The 21,681-nt window shown below is 41.1% G+C and overlaps 1 protein-coding gene across 1 annotated transcript in view; it reads left to right on the top strand.

Annotated features, from left to right (window-relative positions):
* LOC102199689 (glutamate receptor ionotropic, kainate 4-like) overlaps positions 1-21,681 on the top strand; it is a 306,415-nt gene that overhangs the window by 213,882 nt on the left and 70,852 nt on the right. Inside the window, exon 5 of the mRNA XM_013910444.1 lies at positions 1,741-1,838. Within this exon, the coding sequence (XP_013765898.1) occupies positions 1,741-1,838 (98 nt within the window). The remainder of the gene's footprint in view (positions 1-1,740; positions 1,839-21,681) is intronic.

Genomic DNA, 21,681 nt, shown 5'->3' with positions numbered 1-21,681 from the left:
AGAATGGTCATAAATTCCCATAAACACACTCCTAAACCTCGTGATTAAGAATGGGATGTCACTCAGGTCTATATGCATGTGAAGGCAGACGAGCGAATACTAGTGGCAATATATTGTACCTCATTAGTTATCCATCAACTTTTAATAGCAGTAAAAGCACAACTGAAGAGTAGTCTGCTAATTCTGCTGCGTGATAGCCTTTAAATGCTGTTTGATTTGGGCCATGAGTAACATTTTGGGTTTGTTTTTTTTAAAGCAGATTTCACTCTATTGACCTTTTCATCCAGAGCTACATCCATTTTTAGGAATTAACCTATGTAAAGTGCTTTTACATATACTTACATAAACCTATATAATTGTTTAGTTTAAGCAATGTTTTTGGATCCTTCTAATTTAGACCTAATATAGTAAAAGAACTGAATCCCACACAGTGTTTTTTTTTTTCCAAAAAAAAGGAGTGTAACTGTCCAAATACTTTCAATATGGCTCACATATTTACACACAGAAAAAGCTCGCCGTGCACAAAGAGAGCAAATGAAAGTGTCACCGGGGCCGGGAGCATTCTGGCTTGCAGTCAAATCATTCAGCTTTATAATTCAGTGAAGCCATTACAGACAGGTGCAAACAAAAGTGTGGGCGTGGATGCGTTAGTGTGTGCGTGTGCACTGTATACATGTGTGTTGTTTTTTTTCATGTAAGATGGCAGTGTATTCATGTCTTACAAGCCCCATGGGTGACTAGCGGATTACTTATTAATCATTCGATTCACTGCCTCTCGATGCACCGCACGGGCCTGGAAATGTTTCCCCTTTGCCTATTTTACACTGGTGGCTGGTTAATGCTCAGCAATTCCCCAATAACAGCCACCAAATTACCAACACCCACACTCACACACTTGGTGCACACATGCTCACACAATAATAGTGCTTCAGTATGTGTGTCTTCTTTACACCCTGGACTGCAGTGTGTTAATTACAAGCCAGGGATTATAAACACATAAGAAATGGCATTCTTTCCCAGTTTGGGAGATTAAAGCATATGGCCCGTGCACATGGCAAAGGAAAGAAAGTCACTTTTACTGAAATGTTTCTGTTTACAGATATGTTTTAAAGCCCAAAGGTACCGCTGTTAAATCAATCCTTGTAAATGTTGTATTTGAAAAGCACGATGAGATGTGTGTGTGTGTGTGTGTGTGTGTGTATGTGTGTGTGTGTGTGTGTGTGTGTGGGTGTGTGTGTGTGTGCGTGTCACCTTTGGGGATATTATTGCATTCATGTGCAAATTATCAAATACCAGATTTTTTATTTTCACCCTCCAGATATTGCTGCTTGTCACATTTCCCAACGTCTGCTTTTCACCGACTCCCACTCTGTTTATCCGTCATTGTCTTCTTTCTTTTTTGCTGCATATCTTTCCGTCTTTATACTTGAGAGTTGATCATATTAATATCCCCAACAAGTAAAACATCCAAAGGCAGATAGAGTGTAGCATCTGCCCTTGTGCATATTTCCCTTACACTTGTAGTTTCTGGTTCCCTTGAGACAGGAGAAATGCTGGTGCAGGCTGCTATCTGTTCAGAGGTTGAGGCAGTGATCATATGGATCCATTAACATTAGCCTGAAAAAAAAAAGCCTGATCTAACATCTAAACACCAACTGCCTTACTTTACTTTAATTATCTCTGTTACCTCTAATTGCCCCTGCTTATATCTCTGTACTCCTCCTCTGTTTTTTTTCCCAGTGTGCCAGATCATGTCCAAAGGGGTGGTGGCAGTCCTTGGTCCATCTGCCAGTCCAGCTTCCAACTCAATCATCAGCAATATATGTGGAGAGAAGGAGGTAAGTTCCAACCAACTGGCCCGGGGCTGGTGGCGTGCGATTCAGCCACACAGAAAAAAAGGGGCAGATTTAGCTGCACAAATATTATATTTGCACAGAAAGTTTTCCTTTCATGAAGGAAAATTGCTTATTGTGTGGTGACTCATCTGGAATGCCAGAAGGTCCTTATCATTACAAACTAGAATTTATAATTTTCTGGAATAAATCAAAAATTACCAATGATCTCCAACTGAAAGTCATAACACACTGCATAAACCATTCGAAAGTCAAGCAGGGCTTTAATAAGGCTGTACATAAGTGCTGTTGTGCATAAGTGTTTTAGCGTCATTCACATTTGCAGTCATTTGTCACATGCCTACCGCCTTCAGACTGCAAATGTTATCTAAATAATAAATTCACCCCACCAGTCAAAACTCAGCAAGATAGCTTGCAAATGTGAAATTTCCCTTGTGCATCTCATGAGACACCTTTTTACATTTCCACAGTGGTCGCACCTTTTATCCAACTGTCACTGACTTATTTCTGCCAGATTAAAGTATTAAACTTTTCCCTTGTTTGTGGTCAATCACTCACACTCTCATCGGATCTGCTCGTTTGTGTCCCTATGCATATTTCCCCTGCTGTTGGTAGATTGGATTGTTCATATTGACATAAAGGAGATGGACTGTGTTAATAAATGTGCACATTGTTATTAGATCACCCACAGAAATTTCCCCTCCTATTCTTCTGTTTTTTTTTTCTGTTTGCAGCCTCACACTAGTCTGTCCTACTTAGTAAATCTGGCCCAAAGAGTTTGAAACGTTGACGCTCGTTAGTGGCTATGTGGGTTTAGCAGGAGACTTACGGGGAAAGGGTTCCCAGTTGTTCGTAAAAATGATGAAATTCTACCGTGTCATTTTTCTCCATTGCTATACAGCTCAAGTCAAAATATCACTGGACATTTTTTCCCTTTCAGTTATATTGTATTAATATTTTAAAAAGAATTGCAGTAATGATAAAATATCCAAATACAAAGAAAACAAAGAGCAAATAGTTCAAATATTGTTCCCAAACTCATTAAACCATTTTTTGTATATACTCGCTACTGCTCTCTTAGGTACACCAACTTGGACCTCCTTTTGCCTTCAGAACTGTTTTAATTTTTCATGCCACAGATTCAAGAAGGTGCTGAAATCACTCCTTAGAGATTTTGGTCCATTTTGATGTGACAGGACTGTCTTCTGTGGTCTTCTGCTGCTTTAGATAATCTGCTTCAAGATTTGACATGTTGTGGAGTCAAAGATGCTCTTCTGCATACCTTGCAGAAGGTATGCTCAAAGCATTCTGGCACCTCTGGCATGACCAAGATACCCAGGGAACTGTCTCTTGCTGGATGTTTTGTCTTTTTGGACAATTCTCTGTAAATCCTCAGACGGCCATGTGGCAATTTCCAAAAAAATTTGAAACCGCCCTTCTAGTACCAGTGACTTCATGCCATGTTCAAAATGATCTAAATCACCCTTCATGTGTTATTTTTTTCTAGTATATGATGTGACATGATTCATCTTTTTCTATGAGTATTTTCTAGTCAATGTGCTTTATTATTTTTCATTTTTGTTTTTTGTTTGCCCCCCCTCCTTCCCCCAAACACTTCTGATAGCTTTTTAGGATTTAAAACCTGAGGTTCAGTCATGTTTGTTCACATTGATGACAACTGTGTTCTTTTGGCTACAAACCAAGCAGAAATGCTTTTGGGGTATTTGGAACTTCATTTGACATAATTTTCTCACATGTCTCTGTAACTGCCTTCCAAAATGTTTTAATTTTATTTGCCAAACACTGTGAAGCAGTGATCATTTAGCCTTTATACTGCTGCATATGCTCGTGTATGGCATACCAAAACGAGCATGGCCTTCAGTCTCACAGTAGCAGAATTGGAGGAGGGGGGGCTTCTAAATGTGCTGCCTTTTTCTCTGAAAAACCTACAGAAGGACATGAAATTGTCAGAGCTTCTTACTATTACACGATTTTGAAAGATCAAAGTAGTTTTAATGACTTCTTGTGACTAATTAAAGCAGGGGTGGACAAGTGTGTGGGCAACTTTTTGGGGCCACATGACTGCTTATGTTTAAAGTTGTTATACTGTCTCCTGCACTCTTGAGCATGTCAGATTTTTCTCAGTGTGACTCAACTGGAAATATACAGTATGGTAAATTATTTTATCAGAATAATTAGAAACTAAAACAACTATGCAGTTTTATACAAAGTCTGGTTTGGTTTCTTCTGTGTCTCATTTATTGAAAGCAACAACCGGCCATCCATCAATTCCTTAAAATGAGGATATTTAGCAGATGTTTTTTATTATACTGGTCTGATTTAAAAATGTATAATTTCTTATCTGAGCACACTTTAAACATGACTGATTGGATTTTGTACAGAGCTTGACTGCAACCAAACAGATCCCAGTTGGATGCTAATTGGCTCGTCTGAACTCTGACATGGTTTGTTTTGCTGCCTGATGTCAAGAGACAGCGCTCCTCTAAATGAGACAAAACTATAAACTAGATAAAAATCTATTATAAATAAGATATGTGCGTTCGGAAAAATGTATCTGTGACAGCCCTGATGTGGTGCGGTAAATTTGATGTTTTTTTTAATACATTTTGCTGAATAAATTAGTAAATTCTGAAACGGCTTGATTATTAACTACAGTTTTTAAAAACATGTCAACCATCGTTCATTTTATCCATTCAGTGTGTTTTACTGTGCTCTTCCATAATTAGATTGTGTCTGCAGTGAAGCCGCCTATTTAACTGCAGGAATCTGATCAGTAGAACGACTAAAACACACTCTATTGCCATACTAGCTCCAATAAAGTCCTCTGGTACAGTGCAGCTTGTCTTTCTAATGAGATATCAGTCTATTATAGCCACAGACAGACCAGGACTCCCTGCGGTTAAAAATCTCTGGCGGCACTGACTGGCGGTACAGAGAGCTTTGAAACACTGACTATGATAATACCACCGTATGAATATTAAAGACTTCATGAAGAGAAAATGCACATTTTGAATTGTTAACCGATCAACGCAGTATAGAAATAAAATACTCTTAGGAGTTGATACCATCCGCATAGATGTGCAGTTTTCCTACACTGGCTCAAATTCCATCTTTATTGATGTCTTCTCTTTGTGATCTGGGTCGCACAATCGGCTGGATTACCAGAATACTTTGTAGCTCAGCCAATCGTGCCTGTTTGTCACAGAGACTGACAGGATTAGAAGATCTGCTGTTGTCATATTAATTTAATCCTCATGTAACACTTAATTAAGCAGTCATTTTAATCGGGCCTCAGCCAGTAGCATACAGCTCGGCCAGCTCAGATACCATTTCTTCAGACTGAATAGCTTTAGCATTTAGACGGCTGATAATTCAGTCATCAGTAAAAAGGGACAAATATATAATGTGGTCTCCCACATCGCGTGACAGCTTCATAGAAACATTCGCACTGGGCTTGTGCTGTGCTAGTTTGGTGTCCATCACCAACTGTTCTGTAAATTTAACACTCCTACATCCACTATCAGTCTTGACAACTGTCTCCTCCGAACAGGACCTTTTCTGTGATTTTCCGGGGGCACGGCAATGTGTGAGAGCAGCTTTTCTGTTTTAATCTTTGAGACTCTGTCATTTTACTTGTGTTCCTTAATTTATTAAAGCCTATATTTAGGGGTTTTTTTGCACTGATATTCTTTAACCCTCTCAAGGCAGGCGTTGCAGATTTGCAACAAGTAAAAGCTAACAACCTGATTACCCCACATACATAGTTTTTTTTTTACTCAGAAGTACCACTGCAGGTATTCTTTTGTGGATTAGCAACAAAAACTTAATTTGAGCCTGAGAGGGTTAATATCGAACAAAAATGTTACTGCAAAAATGCAACTGACTGCCGTGACGTAACACTCTTGGTTATTTTTAGTTATGATTCCCTTTTTATCTGAGAAGCATAATGTTTACATTTGGATTGATGGCAACACATAAAACAAGCTTCTGCTCAAAACTGTGCCAAGTGTTGCAACAGAGTCGTTTCCCCCTTCGACTACTGATAAACAACAACAAGATCCTTTAAGCAAAGGGAGCAAAACTGCACTATATAAAAATGCCATTACTAGTTTAAGTCCTGCATAAAATTACATAAATTCTATTAGCACATGACCTAAAGGTACCTAAAGTACCCATAATTTAGGGCATTGGCCCCACTGAGAGACGTATTTTGTTTATACTCTACAATATATCACTGGATTACTGCATAAATACCTAAGTAGCATTTTACTGCTGTAGATGGTAAAGGTGGAGCTTTTTGTGCACTGTTGGTCGGTGAACCTTATATAAGTACATGTTTCAGTAGCGGAATACACAGTATCTGAGTCACTGCCTTTTACATTTGATTGTTACACTTGTGATTAATGTCATGTGCTCGGCGCTGACATTTTATTTTATTGTCCATTATGGATAAGAACACTGACTCCCTGCTTTGTGTCTACGGGAGGCTAAGAAAAGATCACAACATCCCCGTATATGGGAAATGTGTCGAGATGACGTAAAGCGGAATTATCCTTTAACTCATTGACCCTCACCTGGATGTTATCAAGAGCTAGGAGTGTGCAGATTTGTATTCAAATCAAACACTACACCATCTGATTTTGCTGATTAAGTCCTTCATCTCAGGCTTAAGGTGTGCAAATCGGCCTAGTCAGCTGCTGGTGTGTGTGTTATCTGTCTTGCAGAGAGGTCACCTTTCTCATTCTGATGGGAATGCTTGTTGATGGCATTCACCAGCTTGGCCCTAAAAAAAAACAGTAAGCATAAGTGCCCACATTAATCTTGGTATTGAGACAATGGATATCCTGTAACACAAAATGTTCACAAAATGAAGATCAAATTCAATCATCTATTAAATCTCCCATCTGTGTAGTAGTTGAGAAGGATTCATGCCCTAAAGAAACAATGAGATTTTTTATCAAAGCAGGTATTAATAATTTATTGGCACCTTCAGTTAGAAAATGATTGACTTAAGGCAAAATATGATAGGTTAGAATACGGTCAACCTTTGCAATGATCATAAATGGACCCCTGGTAAGAAGGGCTGTGCATGAAGAGGCTGAAGTCCAAGTTAAAACTTCATTATTTCACACCAACTAGGTGTTTTCCTGAGTATGGTACGGCTATAAGTCAGGCTCATCCAATAGCGCGGCAGAGTAAACAGCAATTCTTCGTGAAATAATGTAAACCCTTATTCTGTGCTTGAAAGGCAAATAGTCTGCAGCACGCCTCTGCGGACCGCTCAGGGGGACAGGAGTAAATTAGATGCCAGAGAATAAAACTAAAGGGTGTCCAGGTCCAGGTGCAGTACGATCAAGGGCTTTGTGAGCAAAACACATATACGTTTTTGCACCAAAGGCATTTCATGAGGAAGCCGTTGATATTTCATAAAAATAAAAGGTTCTTGATCAGACAGATTCAAAATAAGAAATAACTGAAAAATAGCACACAAAAAAGTAATAATGGAAGCTGTATTTGCTAGAGCAGAGGTGTGTGCGCGTGCGTGTCTGTGTGGTGTGTGTGTATGTGGTGAGTAGCACTCTGCACACCAGGTTCTGACCACCTAATCCCTCACTGTGAGCGCAGAGCCACAGATGCTGTTGCTGCCCCAGCTCGTGGTTTCCTTGGACACTGACAGCAATATTGTGGCTGACAGACCCCACTAGGTGATCAGCACATCGTTTACCAGTCTCTATCAATCACTCCCTGAGTTCCACTGCTGTTGGCCACTTTTACCGAGGAGAGAGGCAGGGGAGTGGGACTGAGCCATCTGGGTTTCACACTAATGGTGACTAATATAAAAGGAGCCACTGCAGAGAAGTGATTGACTGTGTGCAGGTTGAGCGCTTCTTATCATCTGAGACAATGTAACAAGCAAACCTTGGGACCGGGACTTAAAAACAGGGCAGACTAATGTTGCGTGTGTTAGAAGCCTCCTGTTGCTTTGCAGGTATTTAAGCTCGACTATGCAGTGAGGAGCTCGTATTACTACGATGCTTCCTTTTGAATCTCAAAGATAAGAAATCAGACTTGTATTCATAGTTTATAAATGGTGACTTAGAAGAACTACATTTAGGTTCCAGTAGTTCTAATCCCCCTATCAGAAATCCCAGAGGCTCTATTTTCAATGCCCGTGTTGTACTTTTATTTATTTTCATAGTAAGGCTTGGATAGGTCATTTAGCTATTGGCCATAATAAGATTTTAAAGTAATTGAGCAAATGTCAATGAATACATTTGTACATGCCTCCTATTTTATCTGAATCCTTTTCCATGCCACTGATGATCTCATGCCCTGTTTTCATCCCTTGCCTACTTTCCTCGACCGCAAAGGATGAAACGTGCTGCATCCCTGCGTCTGCTGGAGAGAGGAAACATAATACTCTATGACTTCAACATGTGTCGGGCGTTTTCATGAATATTAATGATATGTCTGATGTCCAGGGGTTGCTTTAGGCTTGAAAAGCCATCTGCTTGTAGAAGTACAGAGAGATTATCCAGCTGCATTTCCGCAGGCTGGTGCTCAGGTTGGATTTAGAGGTGAACCTGAGGTCTGCTGGGCAAACAAAGGCCATCCTGGCAATATTGAGGGATTTGCGCTTTTATCCACACATAGACACACACAATAACTCAAGTATTCTCTGAGAAAACTATTATTTAAATACTCTGAAAATTGCTCGCAACTTGAATGTCACCTAACCGAAGTGCTAGATTAGCGGTGCTTTTAAGGTGTCTTTATCCCTCCCTTGCTGTGTTGCAGAAGCTCTTCCCTTCTCATGTTGTGCCTCTCCCTCGTCCCTGTCTCCTGTGATACAGTGTTTTGGTGCATTGGGAGTGCTTTTGTTGAAAAACTCATTCGGCACCAGAAAAAAAAAAGAATCTGTACCTCTCTCTTCTGAGCGTGACTTTATTTGGAAGATAGTTTGGAGTCAAAACATATTTCTCAAGATTACTTTATTAGTAGGCAAATTAAATCCGTAGGATTCTTCCACATGGCCAGACAGAAGCAATTGCTGAACAGGAACATCAGACAAAGCTGAGGCACAGTTGATTGCTTGCATATGGTTATTGAACAGTTGAAAACCTGCTTTCAAAGAAGCAGAGTTTTCAGGTTGAGTGCTTCATTTGTGTCATTTATTATGTACTATTCCTTAAAAGAACCCACTCACGCTAACTTTGAATATTTGAAACAGATCTCAGAGTGTTTACGTTTGTCCACTCACATGTGCAGATACTGAATCTGAGGTGTTTGTGTTTAGTGTTGAGTTTTCCTAACTGATTTAAATGGGTGAGTTATCCTGCAGCTCTGTGCTACACGCGGTCCAGAATTGCTTTTTGTCACTTGATAAGCCCACTAGCCAATCCGGAAAATCCTCTCTGGCCAGAGACCATTTACATGATAGCTGTCTTTTCTTTGGATGCTTTCGAACGTCTCCCTTCCAGATGTTTCACCACAGTTGGTCATACCAGAGCCAGAATACTGCCGCTCATGTTCATGTACAACAAACATGTGGTCAGCTTATCTTTCACACAAGTACACACTAGTTACTGTCTTACACACCGTCGTGCCCTGTGCCAGTATATAAACTTAAAATTAGGTGAAAACAACTTCAGATGAATTACACTACATGACAGATTACATAGTTTTATATTTATTTAACTAAAATTAAGCCAAAATACAGAAGCAATGAATGGAAAACGAAGCACATCGTTACTGTTTCCACAGAAAAAACAAGGTAAGTAACAGCCAGGTGCTGATAATGGAATCCAATTTATTAATTGTTCATCAGCATGTCTGAGCACCTCTATAAAAGCAGACGTTTTGGCAGGTTGCTGGTCTGGAGCATTCGGGTGTGTGTTGACACAATGCCAAGGAAGAAAGACACCAGGAATGGTTAACTGGGAATGGTTATAAGGCCATTTTCAAACAATGTATCCATAATTCCTGAGTGTGAACGATTTGTCACAAATGGAGAATGTCAATGGAAAATTGTACTTAGTAGTCAGTATAAGCTTTTAATGATATAAGTTTACATGTGATAGAATACTGCATGATGACCTTTTCCTTGCTTAGAATTGATTGTTCTTTATAAAACGTGTTCTGATATTTTTATCTGAATCTTCCCACAGCGATAGTAAGAAGATGAACAAGCAGTTCTGACCTCGCACACACACACAATTACGCACATGCTCACGTATCAACATTCCACTGAACAAATGTTTTCATTTTTCTTGTGTATAAATGAAGACAAGTGCGAGAACAGAGCGCGCACTTCACAGGGCCCCCATTCTGATGTGAGCGCTCTGTGACCGCCCTTGCAAGTAAAATCTACAGCGTGTGTGTCTCCACTCTCTGAATCTCAGCTGAAGAAGTGTCTCTTAGAATAAATCTTTTGACAGAGAACATTCGAGACAGTTGCCAGTATTCTCAGGTATTGATGTCCCGGCAAATTCACCCCGAGGTAAGACTCCACAACCCTCTGTTAGCACGTTAAAGGTTAATGTTCATGACAGGACAGTTACAAATAGACTGAACAACTACAGTATTCTGTGTTTGGAAGGACAATTTTCTCTAAAAAGAAGAACATTGCAGAATCACTTCGGTTTGCAAAATTGCAACTGAAACAATGCCCTTTGAACAGATTAAAGTGCTAAGGTATAGATTAATACACTGACTGAATATGTATATGACTGAGTAAAAGAGACTCCTTAGAAAGCACTTTGAATAGAGCAGCACGTTTTGGAATAATCAAACATAGCATATAAACACCTTACACCAACTGTTAAGCACGGTGGTGGATGGGTGGTGATTTGGGCTTGTTTTACAGCCACAGGACCCGGCGACTTTTCCGACAGCCAAAAGTTGACAAAAATGTGCATCATGCAACAGGACAACAGAAGAATAACCTCAAGCACAGCAGCAAATCTAAGAAAAAAATCAAGGTACTGCAATGGCTCCAGTCCTCAGCCTGATTGAAATGCTGTGACAGATCCTTGGACGACCGGTCCATAAACACAAATTTCAATGAGCTGAAGCAACCTCGTGAAGAAAAATGGACCAAAGTTCCTCCATAACGATATGAATGACTCAGAGAGTCATGCAAAAGCAATAAATACTTAACGTTATTACTGCTAAAGGTGGATCTAAATGCTACTGAATCATGAGTGCACTTTTACTTTCACCATCACTATGAACAACTGTCACTGTATAAGTCCTTTAACTTCATATGCAGTGAAAATGCATTTTATTATGAATTTCATGCACTGTAACGCATCTGTGCATAATATGTATTTTTTGGTTTGTTTGTTTTGTTTTTGTCTCATCATGACTGGGATTGTCGTTATAGTTTATGCGGCTTTAAAGAAATGCAATTTGCTGGAGGCATTTTGGTCTCCAAAATGTGTTTTAAATAACCATTATTATTCTTTAATACTCCCTGGCGCTGTGCGTCTGGGAATTAAATAACTCACTTTAAGGACGAGAAGAAAGGCGTCTGTTCGTTTGATTCCTTTCTTCTGGTGATTTTAACAACATGTCACAGTTTCTTCAGTTGATTTTGTTTGACTGTTTTCCTGTGGGATGGCTCGGTTATTACTCATTCCATGCACTAAATACAGATCCAAGGTATCAGTCTTATCAGTCACTCTCCTGATTCCACTGCTGCTTTGTATGCCACCAAGCTAGCTAGCTTGGTGGCATACAGAGTCCCCATAGCAAGCAAGTCTTTCATCTGATTACATGAACACCAAGGTGTGTTGTCTGTTCGCATCCTTGAAGCTGAGTCTGATGTTGTATTTTTTCTTTATATGGTGTGCAACCTTTCCTTTTCTGCAGATGTAACAAACATCTCTGTCCTTTGCTGTCTGGTCTTATACTATTCTCCTGTCATTGCCCAGTTTATTAGTAGTTTCTTCCTTTCTTTCACCCCATCCCAGCTTTAACCAATTTTCACCTCTCTGCTTTTGTTCCACCTTTAATATCTGCTATTACTGCCCTTACACAAGCCTCCGCTGATCTCGCCTCTGTGTTGTCCTCATTCTCACCTCTTTCTTACTTTTTCCTCTCCTGTCTCCTCTTATATGTTATTTTTCTTTTCCATTTTACCTCCTCCGCCTGTCTTTTTTCCTGCCATTTCCCTTCTACCCAAGTTCTTCTCAGATAGCAGCTGCAGATGACTAGCGGGTCAGGATGCGCCACTCTAATAAAGAGAGATGGAGGGATAGTTTTCAGAAACAAACTCTCCCTCTCTCTCCCTCTGCGTCTGCCTAATCACCCTCCATCAGTCTCACAATAAATCTCTGTGTTTGAGTGTGTAGCGGTATGTGTTCTGCTATGTGGGTCCTGTTCTGCTTGGGGGTGGGGGCAGCTTACGGTTCAGTTCTCCACTGAAATTGAGCTTTAAGACCACTATATGTAAAATCCAACTCGCTCCAGCTGCAAACAGCGTCGCGTTGGCAGCAAGCAGCACATTGTTCTTCACAACTCCGAGTCTGAGCTGATTAAACAGAGCTGATCTGCATTTTACTTCAATGTAGTACAACCAGCTGTAGGAGGACACATATTTAACTTCAGATGCAGCTTGCTTATCCAGAGCAATGGGGAGACGGCACGGCGCCTGCTGAAATCTCACAAAAAGATTTCAGACTTTTAGAGATGCTCACAGCTTAGTATTTGTACAGATTCATCGCTCAGAAGTAATGAAATACAGCAAAGCATAATGCTAATTTGCTTTTCACTGCTGTGTGCAGTGCAACGTTTTTTGATGTTGACCCTGTTTGTGAAATCAATTTAGGTTCGAGTACTCGAGTTTTAATCTACTTGTTTTGCTGCTCCGTCTGCTTGTTATCGTCGTCGGAACATCTCTGGGATCTTTAGATGAAACGATCAAACTTCCCTTCAGTGTTTTTTAAGACTGCAAGCTAAATGAAAAACCTGGAATGACTTGCATCAAGGCACAGCTCCTTTTCTTTTTCTTTTTTTGTATGCGTGCATTTGTGTCCATCTGTCTATGTGTTGGAAAGTTTTGGGAATTAAATATTAGGCTCAGAAGTGAAAGCGAAAAGGGTTTAATGGCAGGTGCTCAGCTGAAGAAGTCTCAGAAGTGGAGCAGCATCATCCTTCACACATTTTGCTTCCTTTTTGGTCCGCTAAAGAGCTTTTCTGTTTGCCTCGAACTAGAGCATATAAAGTACTATCCATCCATCCGTTCATTCATCCATTTTCTTCTGCTTACCCAATTCAGGGTTGCGGAGGGGGAAAGCTGGCGCCTCGACAGGTCGCCAATCTGTCGCTGGGCTTGTAAAGTACTAGGGTGTCAAGGCTGCTGCCTTTAGTTTAGGAAGCAGTGTCAGCGTGATAAATTATTTCATTCTATTAGCTATAACCAAATGCCAATTGATCTTTGGCATTTCTTTCCTGCTGCATTATAAATCTATTAAATACTATAGAAGTAGAAATCTTCCACTGCTGCATATTTATTCATAATGAGCCAGGAATTTAATTACAGTCATGAATAATACATAATAGGACCATAATTCAAGGTTCATATGCATACGTGTGATGAAGTGTACATGCGGCATCAGTACATTTAGTATACTTTCAACCAAAACGCAGGTGCTTTTTCCTGTGTCTTCTTAATTATAATTAGATGAGCACAGCTGTTGCCTGCACCTATGCTGACCCTTTTCTCACAACAACCATTGATCTGTCTTGTCAGTGCCACCCTGGCAGAGCCGGCGCATGAAATTCATACCTGCTTTTTTTGTCTGAAAGCCAACGCTTCGAGTTTATCTTTGGGATTCAATACAGAGCGACTCCCAGGTGAGAGCCGACAGCAAAATGTATTTAGATAATTGCTGTGATCTGATCTATGAGGAGGGATTCTGCTTGTTTGCTACTTGGCGTGGCAGACAAAGACGAAACAGAGTTTTTGCATCATGTGAAAGGAGACAATACTTAACCCAGCCGGTGTTGCTTCGGCAGCCGACTGAATTTTCACTCTGTGAGCTGGACCCGTCGAGAGCATTCGCATCTTTTGTCTCCCCATCAACTCTTTTCAGCTCAAAGGCCATGTTCCCAAAGATTTGCTGGCCAACTGTTAGCCAGTTTTGTAGTGTAACTGTGCTTTGTTTTGGGTGGTGTAACTCAAACATTTGGCCAGACTCCCAGAAATGGATTAGTCCCACAGATAGATAAAAAAAACAAAACTCTTTCTCAATCAAAACTCCCTGCGGAAAGTTCTGGATTCAGCAATACCACAATGTTTCAGCGCGCTGGATAAACACTTGGAGTGTGCATACTGTTTAGGACCATATTTCCTGGTAAATACCTTATTTAGTTTAATCAGCTAATCAGAGGTTCAATCAGAGGTGTGAGGTAACTCCACAAATCAGAACAGCATTTTTTCCCTTACAATCACTGCTTAAAATCAGCTGGTTAACAAACAGGGAGTTTTAAAGCATCTCTCTGGGTTTTTTTTCCACACAAAGAATTTTGCTGGAGAGTAGAGCAGTGGTGTGAGGAACAGACCTCTCTGGAGGAAAGGGACTTTTTTCTGTCTGAACTGGCTGATCAATGAGATAGAGATCTCGTGGTCAATGTTCCACTCTCCTAAAAGGCACCGTGGGATCCACAGCCCACTTCATCTTTATCACTGGTCTGCTTCTGTTCTGACTGCAGGGACCAGATGCCGGCTCATTACTACCACAAATAGAGATCTGGCTGCATGGCCTGAGACTGGGATGAGCCGGCGGTCATGAATGGAGATTGCTGGGAGGACAACATTGACACTCTTCCTCACTTATCTCCAGTGTCTCATCGCCAGTTTCTTTCCCACGAGATTTTGCCTTTTCTGAATGCCAGCATCTGGTCTCCCAAAACCCTCATAAACCTTTTGGTTCAAAAGGAGGGGACCAGGTAGCTATAATAGAGTACCACCTGCCCTCCTCCATCTCCTGCCACCTTGGATCAACACCTCTGCCAGCTCCTCTCTGGCATTCTGGCCTTGGCATCACACTTGCTGACTGATGGACAATGTCTCCAACAGCATCTGTTCTCCAGTGCTCAGTGGCCAACATAACTCCCTGGCTTGCAGTAAGTTACACCGAGCCAGGTTTCGTACTCTGTGTTGCGCTATTGGCGGGATTTCTGCAACTGGTGATGTCCAAACTGATTAGCTATGTCGCTTTTTACGCTAGATGAACTGTTCTTCCTCTGGCTTAGGCAGACCTCTACTCAACTCACTGAGACTGAGTGGCTGCTGTCCACTTGGCAGAAGTGCTAAGTGTTTTCAAGGACAGTTTAAGCTTCCTGCCAAGCATGCGTTGTATGCTAATTAATGACCAGGTCAACGTGTGTTAATGTAAATGAGTCACAGCGCCTGACGTGTTCCAAGACCCATAAAAGTACAGTGATACTTTATTAAACTGAGTTTTGATCTGATGCCCCTGTGAGTCCAAGCCAGCAGATGTAGTTGTTGATTATGTCTCTGCCCTCCATATGGCACTACTGCACGTCCACCTCCTCTTCAACTCCTCTCACCCAGACCCCCCCTCCCGTCATGCTCCTGTTAGGTTCACATCCGACAGGTAGCAGAATGACTTGGGCACTTGTAAACTCAACAACCGAGGCAACCCAGGGCTTGTTGGACTGGCCGAAAGGGAAATTAGCTTTCACCTTCACTTCAGCTCAGAGCACTGGTCTCTTCACTAATACCTCAAACTATTCTCCTTGAATGTAAGCTCAAATTTTCTATTAAAAAGGGGTAGCCAGAGGTTACTGCTGAGAGAATACAAAGAAATTGTTATTGTGAAATCGTGTTAGAGTGCATCACTGGCATGTGAGTTCATAAATAGTTAATCCAAGGAGACCAGAGAGTAGTTTCAGTGTAATTAAAGTAATATATAGTTAGCACATTGTAATTGCGTAAAGGCATTTTTGCAGCCATATAAAGGTTCCTCCTTTTCCACTGCTCGCTGTGTGCAAGTTCCTGTGCAAACCCTGTATCCTGTGAGAGCTCCCTCATTAAACGGCTGTCAAATTTAAGTCTGCAGACCTGCCAGCCTTGCTGTCACACTGCAGGAATTGCACGCACACAGACACACACATATATATCACAGTGTGTCCATATATGTGTCCATATATGTTCATATAGCGCCAAATCATAACAACAGCTGCCTCAAGGCGCTTTATATTGTAAGGAAAAGACCTTACAATAATACAAAGAACAGAGAAAACCCCAACAATTATATGCCCGCCTATGAGCAAGCCCTTTGGCGACAGTGGGAAGGAAAAAAATTCCTTTTAACGGGAAGAATGCCTAATCAGTCAAACTAAGCTTAATTGTGAATAACGGCGCTGAGGCTTCCACCAATGAAGAGACAAGGATGTTGCTGACTGATATATTTCAGTGTGGACAGTATATAAAAAGAAATTTAATATCTTACCAAATTTAAAAACAGCCACTGACAACCAAATGTTACGAGGCTGTGAGTGAATCGCTTTAGGTGCTGTTGATCAATGAACGTCCCCTGGATAATCTTCCTGTCTGGCACTTACAGTGACCAAAATTTATAAAATCAAGCAGACAATTTATTTAACACGACATGAAAACACTGACTGAGCCCAAGAAAGAGTTTGCAGAGGTCAGGCTTCAGTGAGTGCGTGGCCACATATATCGCCCCCTAGTGGCCAGTAAGTAGAATGTAGATTTAAAGGACTTCCGAGTAGGTCCACGTTTCAGAGCCAGAAGCTAGATCCATCTTTTTTATTGCCTCTCAATGCTGCAGATGCATAAACACAGGATAGTCCAACATAACTGAATCTCGCTTAATGCAAAGCTGTCCCTAAAGGACTATTTTGAAATATAAATATTTATATTTTTTAAAACACTTGACTTGTTTCCAGCCCTGCAGTGATGAGGTTTGCAGTTTGTATTTCACTGTCTAGCTGGTACCTAGAACAACATTTCATGATTCCAGTCTCGAGCACTAATATTCTCACTAGCTATTGAAAATTTTGTGGAATTGACAGTTGGTGATTCTTACAGATAGAGACATATTTAACTTAGAACCGAAAAAAGTAATTAAGTGCAATACTCGGCTCAGTTTAATACATAACGAATAAAGCGCAAGCAGCTTGTACAGCTTCCTGTTGTAACAGACAATAAAGTCCGCGTCTTCTAAATAATAAATGAGAGCCACAATACTCTGAATATGTTTTTAGCCCGCTGAGACCAAACAATAACAAAGCTAAATGCTGATGTTGTTATTGAATTCCCTGAAACTGTACGTGTTGAGAAAGGAACCAATAAAGGGGGAAACATCAAACAGATTGCCTTTGACAACAGAATCAAATTTCACACGGCTAAATTCAATGACACCATTTAATGAGTGCTGATTGTAACCCCTTTGCTATTTCTCACTCCCTGTTTATGTCTGTTACGTCTGTTTATGTTTTCCTCCTCCCCTGACCTATGCACACTTTCCCCTGCCTCTGCCTCCTCTGTCACTCACCTCATTGCTCTCTTCCTCTGTCAGTCAGACTGTCAGTTTCTCCCCCGTCTTCCCCCCGTTCTCTCCCTTCTTCTGCCTCACATTTGCACGCCGACTCCCTCCCCTCGCCCACCCTTCGTTCCCCCGATGCACGCCTGTCTTTCTTCACAGCAGTCACTGTGTTATTTAGTTTTATCAACAGTGAAGCTCCCAAATTATTAAAAGCAGAGCAGTTATATTAGGCTTTGTTGTTTGCCCAGGGTTTTTTCACTCCCACACTGATAACGTCAAAGCCATGAGCAGATGCTATAAAGATGCTTACGTCTAATTCTAATGTACAGCTCGTTTACAAGTATCGGCAAGTTGTTTACATTGCTTGGAGTAATTCCTTGTCCCTTAGGTGAATGGATAAACGTTGGTGATGTATCAGTTAAATGCATGATAATTTGTTTCATCATTTCTACCTTTGAAAGATGATTGAAAAAATATAACTTAACATGCAAGTAAAGCCTGACAGCCTGACACAATTCAGTCTGTATCTCTTTCAGCAATCGTCTCCATTCTTTCCATGCAAGTCGGTCACCTCATATTCAGTCCAATTATAAAAATAGCAGGCTATAACTTGAAGTGGACATGATGTGATTTTTCAGCACGTGGAAGCCCAAGTAGTCCCAGCACTTGATGGAACGGGATCCCCATTTTTAACTGAATCCTTAAGAGTTACAGTGACTTATTGTCAGCTTGTTTTCAGGGCTTTGCCATAGAGGGAACAAACTATAAACGTAAGCATCTGTTAAGAGGTGTTAAGGCGAGCATAACATTCGCCATAGACTCACTGGCAACTTCTTTAGGTACACCTTATCAGTGCAAATATCTAATCAGCCAATCACATGTCAGCAACTCAGTGCATGCAGGCATGTGATGTGGTCAAAACGACCCACTGACGTTTAAACTGAGCATCAGAATGAGGAAGAAAGGTGATTTTGAATGTGGCTCAGCTGTTGTGTAGAGTTTATATGGAATGGTTTGAGAGTGGTTTGAAAAAGAGAAAATATCCAGTGAGCGTGTGGACATGTGTGGACATGAGACTGGCTAGATTGTTTTGCGCTGTATAGTAACTGTATAGTAACTCAAAATAACCACTCACTGCAACCAAACGATGCAGAAGTGCATCTCTGAATGCACAGCACACTGAACCTTAGAGCAGATGAGCTACAGCAGCACCCTCTCCTAACAGCTAAGAACACTAAACTGAGGCTACAATTCATACATGTTCACTAAAAATTGGACAATAACATACTGGAAAAAGATTTCCTGGTTTGAATCCCAAATCTCAACAGCGCAGTCACCTCAAAGCCACTGCTGTTGTGATTTGGCAGCAGACGGTAGCATCAGAATTTCTTGCAAACAGCATGAAAGCATGGATCCAGTCTGCATTGTGTCAACAGTTCAAACTGCTGGTGGTGTGGAGCATCCTCGGCCTCCGTATTGTTGCTGACATGTCCGTCTCTTTCTGTCCACATTGTCGTATTTTCTGATCTCAAACAGCTTTTGCAGTGACAAGTCTAATAGAGCACCTTTGGGATGTGGTGGAATGGGACGTTCCCATCATAGATGTGCATCCAACAAATCGTCAGCAACTTTGTGATGCCGTCATGTCAATGTGGACCAGAATTAGGACAGTTTGGAAGGAAAAACGGACACCAAATCAGAACTAGCATAGTGTAGCAAACAAAGTGGGCGAGTGTACATGCAGGTAGCAATCTGACTGAAAATAAGATCAATATAAGAAAATAACAAAGACAGGAGTGACTCCTAGATTATAAAATTAGATGTTAGCTGGATAAGAATTGTCTGCTTAATTGTATACTCTAAGAGAAGAGTGAAAAGTGCAACTTTAACCATTACAACAAATCTGCACAATTGCTGCTGTTGTCAGTTGGAGAGAATCAACAAGTCGTAAATAGTGAGACCTGCCAGTTTGGCTCAAAATTAACTCAGCGTAGATCAGGATTGACGGTGAGTTTGTGCCAAAGCTAAACTGAAAGTGGTGCAGCTGTTTGGTTTGAAGCTGTGCCCTGCAAAGACACATGTAGGAAAGATGTTTGGCTTTTTTGGTGGTGGGGGGATTAATCGACCAGCAGAGTGACTGATACTAGCTGGTGGTTGCAGATAAGAAGTCTGGCAGGTGACTTTGATGTGGCTGACAGCTTTCTGTTAGTAATGTGGAGATTGATTTTCGTTGCTTTCGGTAGCCCTGTTTAAACTCTTGATTTTAAACACTTTTTCACACGATGAGCGCATCGACTGCTCCCGTTTAACAACCAATTAATCATGTTGCTGTGACTAAAGGGAAATTTGTTTATGATATATAACGTCCTCGCTTGCCTTGCTGTTAGCTGCATTTAGTCTATAGTTAAACAGCCATTTTCACCGTATTTATCTTATGAAAAGGCAAATAATCACTGAGTGGATTTTCACTATAAAATAACGGGTGTTAATGAAGTTCTTCCAATAAATATGGTAAATTCATGAGAAATGATTTGGTTGTCTATTTGGGTATTTTCTTTTTGAGTCTTGCCTGCATGCTGTGGAATTTGATGATGATTCAAGACTCAGAGCCAAGTAGTTCCCTTGGGACCCCAGCGTTTATAGCAGTTGGGCCCAGTGGGCCAATTTGATGGAAAAGGACAAAGTATATGTATCCGTGTGTATGCATGTGACTGTGAATGTGTGTGTGTCTTTGTAAGCAGCTTTCTAAAGCCGCACTGCTTCAGATACGGCCTATCGAAGCGTGTCAGGTTCCCTTAGTCATCAGGGGCGGATAGCAACAGTCCTCAGTGCTGAAAAGGAAGGAAAGACTGGGTAGTGAAGGAGGACGTGGAAAAAGAATAAACAATCTGGAGTGGTAGAGAAAGAGCTATAAATGAGGAAGTTTTAGTAAAAACAACTGCGAAAATGCACCAGGACTCACCTAAACAGGGCCACATTTCCCCCAGTGTGATGCTTGGCTATTAGTCTGATTTTAGCACTCTTAGATGGGAATGAATTGCATTCGAACCGAGGATGTCAGTAGGGGCCGAGCCTCCATCCATTCAGACATTCAGGGACTCCATTACACCCTGATGGGCAGGGATGGAAAACCAATCGTGGGTGTATGGGTGCAAGGGGGAAATGCAATGTATTGGTGCTGGGAAACACACAGACAGGCAATCTGGCATGATGAAGAGGCTCCCTTCCCTGCTCCTCCTTTCGGACCCAGCACGTCCTCCTGCGTCCCCTTCATGCCCCACTGCGCTCTACTGCAGTGCCTTGCCAGCTGACCAACCCGACACCTACCACACTCATTCGCACTTTCCCGCTTTCCCTATTTCCTCCCAGGTCTCACTGTGAGCCCCGACAGCATGTATCCATTCACATTATCACATTGGGAACTGAAGCAGAGATGGATTTCATCGGAGGGAAATAGATGGGAGTGGTGTTTTTGAATAGAGGGAGAATGTAATTTATGATTTTTCTGAAGTTCAGCAGATTTGTTGGTAGCCCCGGTTCAGATTTGTTGCTGAACTCAGGGAACCTCGATGGCTCCAAGGTTAGCTGCGGTATACTTAACCTCCCTTCTGACAGCAGGGATGTGCTGCTGTTAGAACGGTGTTAGATAGACCTGTTAGTGTCAGGATGATAAATTCATTAGGAGTGGCTAAGGAATACAGCTATTTATACAGCTACAGCAAATCATTGCTATAAAAGCCTTGGACTCAATCTCATTGAGAAGTGTGAATCACAGTGAGTCTGGAATTGAAGAATTAGATATTTATTGATTTTTAATGATGCTTGGCTGGCTTTCTTGTACTCGTACCTTTAGTCCACTTGCTTTTTTGGAGGACTGGTATAATAAAGCATGCACTTTAATGTCAAGATGCAATACTCAATGTAGTAATTTAACTCTATTAGGTATTATTGAATGCGTATGGCCATTTTTAAAAGCACACATTGTGTTTTTAAGTTTTTAGAATGATATATTTATTGATTTTTGCTGTTTGCTCTATATTTATACAGTGTTTGTGGCTGCTTGTGATAACTGTTATTCTACAGTTCCTAAAATGTATTGCTAAGTAGAGTATTTCTAAGTGGTCAGGGCAATCATTTAACCTCTGCTAAAGATTTCGTGTTCAGTCAGAACAGCTACAGTCAAAAAAAAATCCACCTGCAGCCAACTCCTGCAGTAACCTGAGACCTCCCCTTCACTCCATATGTATAAATGGAAGCGGAGAGAG

The sequence above is a fragment of the Pundamilia nyererei genome, unplaced genomic scaffold, assembly GCF_000239375.1.
Source record: "Pundamilia nyererei isolate P.nyererei 1_Seehausen unplaced genomic scaffold, PunNye1.0 scaffold00003, whole genome shotgun sequence".
Taxonomy (NCBI): Eukaryota; Metazoa; Chordata; class Actinopteri; order Cichliformes; family Cichlidae; genus Pundamilia; species Pundamilia nyererei.
This window is presented reverse-complemented; position numbering and strand designations above follow the sequence as displayed.